Here is an 11,341-nt window from a genome sequence, read left to right as displayed (position 1 = left end):
GGGGGGCCCAGTGGTGGGGGGTCCTGCTGAGACAGGGCCGGAGGACTGGAGGCAAGATGGGGCTCAGGGAGGCTGGCACAGGGCGACAAGAAGGAGCTGGTGTAGTAGCCACTTCAAGTGGGGACCACGAGTGACCCACTGTGGGGGGGGCAGAGAATACAATGGACATGTCCTGGGGGCAGCTGTGAACTGAGGAGGGGCAGACACGGGGACCTGCGTGGGTGACGCCATGGAGGAAGGAGACCCAGGCCCAAGCATCACCGGCCCACGGGAACCGGAGCAACACAGCCTGGGTGCCACCTGCCCCATCTGGGGACCCCGTGGCCACCAGGCAGAGTCCCCACCCCCTGGTATCGCCCAGAGGCCCAGGAACATGGCAGAGCCGGGGCAGAGGGGCATGGGGAGCGGGCAGGCTCAGGTGCCCCGACAGACATGGCTGCGGAAGGTGGGAGCCACGGCACAACTGAGGGCCCGAGTGGGTGTGAGGGGTGGGGGAGGAGGGCTGCGGAAGCCACGGCCCACAGGTGAGCCCCCTCCCCTGCCCCTCCAGCTGTCCCTGGAGTCGCCAGCGTGGTCAGCGGTTCCTGCCCCTGCGGCCACGTGACTGACTGCACCTGGGCATTTCTCTAGTCATGGTCACCATGATCCCAAGACGAAGAGACTACCCGGGAGGAAGGAAGTAGAAACATGGCCGCTTTTGGGGGCTGGTAGAGGGAGCAGCTCCCTGGGGACACGCTGGGTGGGGTGCAGCCAGACAGACGGACGCCCGGACAGCTGCCCGCCGACTCCAGGCCGGCTCACCTCCGAGGCGCAGCTGTCGGAGGGCCGCTCTCTCCCCAGGTCTCTGCTCAAAGCCCACAAGCCCCTCCCGCCTGCGGCCCACATGAGAGCCAGGCTGCCCGTCTGTCCTGTGTGGGGGGCTCTCTCTGTTCAACCTGGGGGGGCCCTGCAGCACTGCACCCGGCCGGCCCAGGCAGGGACCCCGTGCACGTGTGACACATGACCTGGCCGGGCTGGTCAGAGGGCATGAGGGGCAGAGCCAGGGCCAGCAGCCTCTGAGCTTCCGCCACTCGGCTCCTGGCCGACAAGCTGCACCCGGGATAGCACTGAGCACAGCCTCTGTCCACACAGGCCTGGACGACGCCTCCTTTGTGCACCTGGGCCTCCAGGACTCCCCAAAGACAGGTAAGGGCCAGAGGCGGCCTCCCGTCCTGTCCTGCAGAGCTGCTGGGAGCACCCAGGCCACAGACCTACCACAGGATGGCCGTGGTCTGGGGCTTCCACGAGGGGAACCGAGCTACAGAAAGACTTAGCCGGCCCCTCGCCTGGAGGGGACCAAGCCCATGCTGCCGGGGGTGAGAGGGGCCTGCGCAGGGGCTGTGCTGCGGCTCTGTGCCCCGCGCTCCCCAGGGCTGGTGATGCTTCGGTGCCCGTAAGGCCTGGGAGGCAGACCCAGCCCAGAGCCGGCGTGGAATCGGGGCGCAGGCAGGGGCTCTTTCCCACCCACACCAGGAGGGCCTGGAACTTAGCCAGGGGCCCGGCTCATGGGGTCAAGACCCCCATGCCCGCCCCGCCAGCCGGGAGCACACAGGGCTCCAGGACCCCGCCCGCTATGCCCACAGCTCCAGACCACGGCTGGTGCTCCACGTGGGGGGCCGGACACTTCTCCACCTTCGACGGCCATGTGTATGACTTCCCGGGAACCTGCAACTACGTCTTCTCTGCCACCTGCAAGGACACCTCGCCCGCCTTCAGCGTCCAGCTGCGGCGAGAGCCCGATGGGAACATCTCCCGGGTCATCGTGGAGCTGGGCGCCTCGGTGGTCACCGTGCAGAAGGCAGTGATCTCCATCAAGGATGTGGGGTAGGCCACGTGGCCGGGGTGGGAGGCTGGGCAGGCAAGGGGCTGTCCCTGACCACTCTCGCCCCACAGGGTCATCAGCCTGCCCTACACCAGGCACGGGCTCCAGATCACGCCCTTCGGCCAGAGCGTGCAGCTGGTGGCCAAGCAGCTGGAGCTGGAGCTGGTGGTCCTGTGGGGCCCGGGCTCTCACCTCATGGTGAGGAGGCTGGCGGGGTGGAGGGACGGGGGTGGCCGTCCCAGGGTGGCACGCTGACCGGGAGCCTGGCGGGACTGGGCTTCCCCCACCGGCTCGGCGAGGGCCCGGGGACCCCTGAGAGCAGTGCCCACCTGCCCGCCCGCCCACAGGTGCTCGTGGAGAAACGGCACGGGGGCAGGCTGTGCGGTCTCTGCGGAGACTTCAACGGCGAGCAGACAAACGAGTTCCTGAGTGAGGACGGTAGGTGTGGGCCGGGGCCCCGCGCCCCCCCCCCGAGGCCCGGCCCCACGGTGCTGACCCTGCTCCGCCCCCTACCCCTAGGCGAACTCCTGGAACCCCACATGTACGCCGCCCTCCAGACGCTGGATGACCCCAATGAGATCTGCACCTACGAGGCCGTCCCCGGCCGCTGGGACCCACAGGCAGAGCATGTATGTGAAGTGGTGGGGACCCCGGGGGCCATGGTAGCCCTTCAGCCATGGTGGCGGTCGACCTGTGGAGTCTAAGGGCATCTCGGAGGCCAACAACACTCCTAGGCTTCTAAGACTGGTGTGGGATTGGCCTTGACCCCATGACCCCGAATGGCCCTCTACCCAGGCCCAGACTTGCAGCCGGCTGCTGACCCTGGTGTCCCCCGAATGCAACGTGCCCAGAGAGACATTCGTCCTGAGCTGCCAGGTGGACATGGCCGCATGTGTCCCGCCGGGCCGCGAGGACTGTAGCTGCGCGACGCTGTCTGAGTACTCACGCCAGTGCAGCATGGCTGGCCAGGCCGTCAGCAACTGGCGGGGCCCCAGCCGCTGCTGTGAGTCCTGGGGAAGGGCCCCGGATTCCCGCCTTGTCCGTGACACGGAAGGAGCCTGGGTGGAGGAGGGCTGGGCTAAGTCCGGGGCCAGGGCGGGGCAGGCGGTGCGGGTGCTGGGGTGCCCCTGCCCCTCTGACGGAGCGTGCGCGGGCCTGCAGCGGTGGGCCAGTGCCCGGCCAACCAGGAGTACCGGGAGTGCGGCGAGGCTTGCGCCAGGACCTGCTCCCACCCGCAGCACGCCTGCTCCAGCTTCTGCACCTTCGGCTGCTTTTGTCCGGAAGGTGAGAGCGCCCGCTCGCCCCGGGATCCCTCAGAACTTGCTCTGTCCCGCTCCAACACATCAGAGCCAGGCCTGGACTTGCCCCGGGGAAGGGAAGGGCTTGCTCCCTCCCGCCCCCACAACCCAGCAGGCCCTGCGAGGGGCGTCACTGGGTGCCCAAGAAATTGCGAGAAGAATGGGATTTGATCTGACCAGGAGCAGCACCTGGCTCTGGGCACACTGGCAGGGGCGGGGCGGGGGGGTGGTTACAGGTGCAAGCAGCGGATGGGGTCAGGGAACAGGAGCCGGGAAGGGCTGCCCAGCCAGGAGGGCATCGAGCCACAGGCCTAGAAAACCCCTCTCCTGCAGATACGGTGCTTGATGACATCTCCAAAAACCACACCTGTGTGCCGGTCACCCAGTGCCCGTGCATGCTTGGCGGGGTGGTCTATGCCCCTGGGGAGGTCCTGACATCTGCCTGCCGGACCTGGTAAGGGCTGGGCAGCTTGACGGGGCGCATGGGCAAGATGGAGACGTTGGGGGGATACAGGGGTTATGGGGCAACCTCAGCCCTGGAGATGGCCAGCTCTCCTGGCCTGGAGCGTCTGGGAGTGCCAACTGGGTCATGCCCTCCTGGCCTGCAGCCAGTGCACCATGGGCCAGTGGAAGTGCACGGAGCAGCCCTGCCCCCGACGCTGCTCCCTGGAAGGCGGCTCCTTTGTCACCACGTTCGATGCCAGGCCCTACCGCTTCCATGGCACCTGCACCTATATTCTACTCCAGGTAGGATGCGCCGCTACAGGGGCGGGGGGGGGGGCGCACAAGGGGTCGCCACAGCAGGGGGGGCACACTGAGCACCCCCGGGCCATCTGTGCTGAGCCACATCTCCCTCCTAGAGCCCGCAGCTCCCCGATGGGGGGTCCCTCATGGCCTTGTACGACAAGTCGGGGTACTCTCACTCAGAGACCGCCCTAGCTGCTGTCATCTACAAGTCCGGCCAGGTAAGGCCGTGCCGTCGTGCAGCCGCTGCGCTCACCCCAGGTTCCCAAGCTTTTGCATCCCTGCTATGTCCCAGCTCCCGCTTCATCCGGCCCGGCCTGCAGGACGGGAGGCCTCCCCCGACTCCCAGCACCCTCATGACTCAGGCCACCCTCCCTCCAGGACAAAATCGTGATTTCCCAGGACGAGGTCCTCACCCACAATGGAAACGTCAAGTGGCTACCATACAAGACTCGTATGTCCTTAGCCCCTGCCCATCACCTAGGGCCTCACTGGGTGCGAGCCCCAAAGTGGGCTGCTTCCTGAGCCCCCTGTCCCCTCAGGCAACATCACGGTCTTCAGGCAGACATCCACCCACCTCCAGATGGCCACGACCTTCGGGCTGGAGCTCGTGATCCAGCAAGAGCCCTCATTCCAGGTGTATGTTACCGTCGGGCCCCAGTTCAGAGGCCAGACCAGAGGTGAGCCCCCCTACCCCCCCGCCCAGCTTGGTCAGAGCAACAGACCTTTGCACGTCCAGCACTCCCAGGTGGGCCTCCTGTCCAGGCTGGCTCCCCCAGGTGGCAGCCAGTGACAGCCGCAACCCCAGGGCATGGTGATGGGGGGAGACGGGCTTCAGAGTTTGGGACAGGGCAGGAGCACAGGTTGGCCCCCACTCACAGCCCGGCCGGTGCAGGGCTCTGTGGCACCTTCAATGGGGACACAACAGACGACTTCATGGCCAGCACGGGCATTGTTGAGGGCACCGCCTCGCTCTTTGTGGATTCCTGGCGGACGGGGAACTGCCCAGCGTCGCTTGAGCGTGAGACTGACCCGTGTTCCATGAGCCAGCTCAACAGTAAGTGCCAGGCCGCGGGAGGCCCAGGGTGGGCGTGAGGCCCAGGCCGGGTAAGCGGGAGACCCATGCCACCCCTGTCCCCCCAGAGGTGTCTGCAGAGACCCGCTGCTCAGTGCTGGTGAGGGAGGGCACGGTGTTCGCGAAGTGCCATGCCACGGTGAACCCCAGGCCCTTCTACAAGGTGGGCAAGGCCTGCGGGCCAGCGGGGGACCCAGGGTGTTGGTGGGGCTGGACCCCCGACTAGCATGTCCTCTCCACCCGCAGAGGTGCGTGTACCAGGCCTGCAACTATGAAGAGACGCTCCTCCACATCTGCGCTGCCCTGAGCGACTATGCCCGCATGTGCGCCACACGGGGCGTCCTGCTGCGGGGCTGGAGGGGCAGCGTGGACAACTGCAGTGCGTGCTGGCGGGTGCAGCCAGGGGTGGGAGGGGCCCAGTGCCATGCAGGGGGCAGGGGTCACAACAGAGCCTCCTCTGAGGGCCTGACGCCAGTCCCCCCACAGCCACCCCCTGCACCGGCAACCAGACGTTTGGCTACGACAGCCGGGCCTGCGGCCGCACGTGCCTATCACTATCTGACCACGCTGCCGAGTGCCACCCAAGTGCCGTGCCTGTGGATGGCTGCAACTGCCCCGAGGGCACCTACCTCAACCACAAGGCCCAGTGCGTACGCAAGGCCCAGTGCCCCTGTCTTCTGGGCGGCTCCAAGTTGATCCTCGCTGACCAGTCCGCCATGGTCAACGGTGTCATCTGGTGAGCTAGGGGGTCCCCAGGGGGACTGGCCCGCAACAGCCTGCAGCCCCCAGCCCAGGGCCCGCGTGCTCACACAGCCCCTCTCTTGCAGCTACTGCATCAATGGGAGGCTGAGCTGCCCGGGGCGGCCGCAGATGCTCCTAGGTATGTAGCTGCGCAAAGGCCGGTGGGACTGGACGGCCACATGCTGCGGCCCCTCTGAGTATGCCTCACCCCAGCTCCCCCCTCAACTTCCCTGCAGCCACCTGCTCGGCCCCCAAGACCTTCCAGTCCTGCAATCAGTCTTCGGAGAGCACGTTTGGGGCAGCCTGTGCCCCTACGTGTCAGATGCTGGCCAGTGGCATCCCCTGTGTAAGGCTTGGGGCAGAGGGGCAAGGGCGGTCCCCTGAGGGCAGACCCCACCGGACAGCCTGTGGGGAACACAGCCCAGGGCCTCTCCCTGAACCATAAGAGGAGTTTTACAAAATCCCCAGGGAAGGCAGGGCCATGCTCTCTCTCTGTCCCCATCAGGCCATGATAAGGGTGGCTGGTGCCCAAAGGGGTCAGGAGTGGCCCTGGTGGCCAGGCCTCCCACCACTTGGGGAAGGGTCGTAACAGCTCAGCAGTGACACAGAAGCACCAGAACCTTGCTAAGAGAAAGACCTGGAGCAGACATGCCCGTGGGGACAAACAGGGAGGCACACTGGGGGTCTCAGAAGGGCCCAGGGCCTCTGGCTACAGGAGGCAAGGCCAACCTCCCAGGGGCCGCTGACCCTCCCCCTACAGGTACCCACCAAGTGCGAGCCCGGCTGTGTCTGTGCCGAGGGGCTCTACGAGAATGCCAGGGGGCAGTGTGTACCCCCCGAGGAGTGTCCATGCGAGTTTGCGGGGGTCTCCTACCCCCGGGGCGCTGAACTCCATACTGACTGTAAGACGTGGTAAGCCACAGCCTTACCCTGGAGACCCTGGTGGCCTGCGGGTGTCCCTGGGTCATCCCCGGGATCTCCTACCAACCCCACCAAGGTGAGGGGCCAGTGGGAACGCACGTATGGCCTGGGCCCCCCTGGAATGCCACAGCGCCAGCTTCTCTCCCCAGCACCTGCTCGAGGGGGAGGTGGACGTGCCTGCAGAGCGCCCGGTGCTCGTCCACCTGCACCCTGTATGGGGAGGGCCACGTGGTCACCTTTGACGGGCAGCGCTTCATGTTTGATGGCACCTGCGAGTACATCCTGACCACAGTAAGATCCCGCCCTGGGACTCGGGCAGCGGGGGCCACGGGGCCACGCGGCGGGCCCCTCCTCAGCACCCCCTCCCCACAGGACAGCTGCGGGGCCAACAACTCCCAGCCCAGCTTCAAAGTCCTGACAGAGAACGTCGTGTGTGGGAAGTCAGGTGCCACCTGCTCCCGGGCCATCAAGATCTTCCTGGGGGTGAGCGGGCCGGGTGGGGCCTCCGCACACCTCAGCCACCAGAGCCCCAGGTCCTGGCCGCTGGGTGCCCCCATGTCTGCACGGCAGACAGCAGCATCTCCTGGAGCTGGACAGTTCTGCCAAGGGATGGGGGGGAGGGGTGCTTCTCTCAGAAGCCTGATCCTCAGCCCCTGGTGCAGTTTCCACCACATTCTGGAATGTTCTGCCCATGTTCCAGAGGGCAGGCCCCCAGCACAGAACTGGCCCAGCACAGATGCATGCCCGTCCTGCCTCAGGGAGCCCAGGCAGGGGATGTAGAGCCCAGCGACATTTAGCAGCCACCGAGAACTGGGGACAGGCAGACTCATGACAGCCCCACCCCACAGGGCTTGAGCATAGTGCTGGCGGACAAGAACTACACTGTCAGCGGGGAGGACCCCCACGTTCACTTCCGGGTAAAAACCGGCTCCCTAAACCTGGTGCTGGATGTCACCATCGGCAGCAGATACAGCCTGACCTTCGTCTGGAACAAGCACATGAGCATCTACATCACGATCACGCGTGCTGCACAGGTACGGGCGCTGCCCCAGGGCCCGGGTCGGCCTGCAGGGCAGGGGCAGTGCCCAGCCTGACGCCAGGCCCCCCACAGGATGCGCTGTGCGGCTTGTGTGGCAACTACAATGGGAACATGAAAGACGACTTCGAGACACGCAGCAAGTACGTGGCATCCAATGAGCTAGAATTTGTCAACTCATGGAAAGAAAGCCCACTGTGCGGAGACGCCAGCCTCACGCTGGACCCCTGCAGCCTCAATGCCTTCCGCCAGGCGTGGGCAGAGCGCACCTGCAACATCATCAACAGCCAGACCTTTGCTGCCTGCCACAGTCAGGTGGGCCTCCCCCCCGCCCCCCGCCCCAAGCGCGCTCCTTGGACCCTGGCCTGGGTGCTCCACCCCTGAGCACACTCCTCAGACCCCCCTGGCCCAGGTGGGCGCTTTAGGCAGGCTCTGAGGGCCCCTTCCCACAGGTGTACCGCCTGCCCTACTATGAGGCCTGTGTGCGAGACACATGTGGCTGCGACACCAGCGGGGACTGTGAGTGTATGTGCGACGCGGTGGCCGCCTATGCCAAGGCCTGCCTGGACAAGGGCGTGTGTGTGGACTGGAGGACCCCCGACTTCTGCCGTGAGTGCCCTGCTGCTGTCTGCAAGGCTGCCTGGATGCAGTGCTCTCCCTGGGCAGGCCCGGGTGCAAGCAGCACCCCCAGACTCCCCGTTCGGGCCCCCTGACCAGGGCACCAAACGCCTGACAGATGCCCCTTCCCCCAGCTGTCTACTGTGACTTCTACAACAGCCACAAGCCAGAGGGCAGTGTGCCCCAGCACAGCCAAGAGGGTAGCTGCACGTGGCACTACCAGCCGTGCCTCTGCCCTGGGCACCCACAGAGCGTCCCGGACACCAACGTTGAAGGTACAGGCCAAGAAAGAGGTCTGAGCAGAGGATGGACCGGGAGGAGGACAGGGTGTTGAGGGGAGGGGACAGAGGGGACCCCTGCATCCAGGCTTCTGGGGAGAGGCCGGGACTGGCTGTGGACAGAGAGGAGAGGGACCCTCCAGACTATCTTCTCTGCAACCCCCTCCCCAGGCTGCTACAATTGCTCCCAGCACGAATACTTTGACCACAGCAAGGGGACCTGCGTTCCCTGCGGTAAGCCCCATCTGCTGCCCAAGGCCCCCCATGCCCACCGGCCCCCGCACATCCTTCCTCCAGCCTCCCAGCTAGGGCCCCCAGGGACCCGGGCAGCCTGAGCCTACTCAGTACAAACAGGAAAATCCTCCCCTCCTCTCCCCAAACATCAACCCACCCAGTCCCCCAGACCCACCCATACCAGCCTGCTGGCTGGACCGGGTGCGGAACGGGAGTCCGCCGAGTACTCGGCACCAGGGTATTCGGCACCAGGTCGCCCAGATGGCTGCCTTATGGTGGGATGGGACAGGGAGAAAGGGGTGGGTGGAGGCAGACAGGGGCAGGGCCCTGGGCACCTCTGTGGCCGCACCCTCCCCCTGGGTGTGCAGCTGCACGAGGCAGGGGTCAGGCACTCCTCATGGCTCCTCTTCCCGCAGCACCGCCGCCCACCACGCCGAGGCCCATCACAGGTGATTGCACACGCTTTAGGTGCCAAGGTGAAGGGGGCTCTCCTCAGCTCCACCCTGGCTCGGCAGGGGTCTGTCTGTCGGGTTGGGTGCCGAGGGGGTGGCAGACACTCCCGTTCCCTGTCCCCGAGTCCCCAGCCAGTGAATGTGGGGTGGGGCAGGGAGCTCACCAGTGTGACCAGCAGGGACCGGCCAGGAGGTCACAGGGGAAGGGACATGTGAGTCTGCGCGTTGGCTGGGGCCCCAGAGCCTGGGCAGCCACCGAGAACAGCAAGGTTGATGAGGAGCTCAGGGTGCAGGCTAGGGGAGGGGCCCCACACCTCAGCACTGAGAGAACATTCCACAGAGTCCATGTTTAGCACAGAAACCCTGTGCTTAGGAGGAGCCATCGGTTTCCACCAAAGACTTACTTTAGGAAAACCTTCTCACAGAACTTGACCATTCCCTGCCACCTTATACTGTTCATAGAAAATACGTATGACACGGCATAGAGAGGGTCCCCTGGAGCGGGCACGAGTCCTGCATGCAGCCCGCCCCAACCGACACAGCACAAACCTGTGTCCTGGCAGCCGAGAAGCCAGGTGGGGTGGACAAGGCAAGGGTGGGGGATGGACAGGCAGTGGCGAGCAAGCACGTAGTTAATGAAAACGCCTCTGAAGCCACACAAGCCAGGCCAGTCGAGGTAGGACACAGTGTGAGTGGAGGTGGGGGGCAGGGGGGCTGGACAGAGCCGCCCTCGGGCTGTGGCAGGGGCCTCAGGGCCAGGGGAGAGGCTGCACGCAGGGCTGGAGGCATGTTCTGGGCTCAACCCCTGCAGCGTCTCCGCAAAGCACCTCCGCCATCACCACACGGCCCACCTCAGCACCAGCTCCCACGGGCACGACCAAGTCAACGGCCACAGGACCCACGGTGACCCAGGCCACAACGAAGCCCACAACACTCACGCTCAGCTCAGCCACGCAATCCACAGCTCGGTCCACAGAGCACACTACAGCAGTACCGCCAACCCCACAAACGTCAGAGACCTCCGTGGGGCCTACACGTAAGCATGCCCGACACACGGGGCCCCAAAGCTGCCAGCAAGCACAGATACCCAGACAGGACCAAAGCCGCACGGGGCACGTTGGGAGACCAAAGTGCCAGGTCAGGCCACGAGGAGGCAGGTACCACAAAACACCCAGGCCCAAGCACACGGCCCTGACGACAGTCACACAGCTTCACCATAGCGTCACCGCACCCACCGCCGCTCACCCCAGCCTGAACCCTGGGGAAGACACACAAAGAGGGGGGCGCCGCACCTACCAGTGCACTGCAGTGCAGCCCCAATACCTGAGGATTCGGTGAAAACGTCCCAAATCCTCTGACAGTAACCCAGAAATAGCGAACTTTCCCCAGGATAGCAGCACTGGTCTCAGGGGAACACAAAGGCCACCAACCACAGCCACTGAAGCTGGGGGGACAGGGCCAAGGGTGCCATGCAGAACGACCCCAAGGCCCCCTGCAAAGGCCAAAGTACAAAGGAGTAACAAACACCGAGGGGGAGGAAAACAGGAAACAGAGACTCACTCGGGCAATGCCTGGGACGTCCCCACCAGGTACAGAGAGAAGTCCCAGGCGGGCAGGAAGAGAACGAGGCAGGACTGGGGGATGGGACGGGACGTCACACAGGTAAGCGCCTGACTGAAACACTGTTTCCCACAGCGCCCGCGACACACCACGGGACCCCGGAAACATCTGCCACCGGGGACACAAGGCACACGGAGACCCCACCACACCCTGAAACTACCAAAGGCCACAGCACCAGACACACAAGTCCCCTCACAACATACACTACACTACACACCGAAAAGACCACACACGAAAAAATTCCATCTAGCAAGCCCCCCACCCCGCACACCAGTCACTCCGGCCCGACGCCTGTGCACTCCACCAGCGCCCGCACCACAGGGCCCCCCACGGGGACGTCCTTCCGCACCAGCTCCGCGGTGCCAAGCCCCTCGCGCCCGCTCACCACCAGCTCCACGCACCCTGCCCCCTCCACCACGTCCTCGGTGACGCACACGTCGCACCGACTCCCCACCACCAGCCG

The 11,341-nt window shown here is 65.4% G+C and overlaps 1 protein-coding gene across 1 annotated transcript; it reads left to right on the top strand.

Annotated features, from left to right (window-relative positions):
* Positions 1-229: 229 nt before the first annotated feature.
* LOC120226849 (mucin-6-like) lies at positions 230-11,303 on the top strand (the record flags this gene model as incomplete). Its single annotated transcript, XM_039225011.1, has 31 exons — positions 230-524; positions 1,132-1,185; positions 1,623-1,863; positions 1,933-2,059; positions 2,209-2,299; positions 2,381-2,490; positions 2,657-2,864; positions 3,023-3,145; positions 3,493-3,613; positions 3,768-3,906; positions 4,020-4,124; positions 4,285-4,357; positions 4,446-4,583; positions 4,799-4,960; positions 5,047-5,141; positions 5,225-5,357; positions 5,465-5,714; positions 5,806-5,858; positions 5,956-6,065; positions 6,480-6,631; positions 6,790-6,931; positions 7,013-7,123; positions 7,489-7,674; positions 7,752-7,991; positions 8,129-8,285; positions 8,429-8,569; positions 8,744-8,806; positions 9,223-9,255; positions 10,070-10,294; positions 10,848-10,920; positions 11,186-11,303. Coding segments are annotated over exons 1-31 (4,269 nt in total), but the record flags the coding sequence as incomplete, so codon positions are not given.
* Positions 11,304-11,341: the final 38 nt, after the last annotated feature.

This window comes from Hyaena hyaena, unplaced genomic scaffold (genome assembly GCF_003009895.1).
Source record: "Hyaena hyaena isolate Hyena2069 unplaced genomic scaffold, ASM300989v1 scaffold_1862, whole genome shotgun sequence".
NCBI classification, from domain to species: domain Eukaryota; kingdom Metazoa; phylum Chordata; class Mammalia; order Carnivora; family Hyaenidae; genus Hyaena; species Hyaena hyaena.
This window is presented reverse-complemented; position numbering and strand designations above follow the sequence as displayed.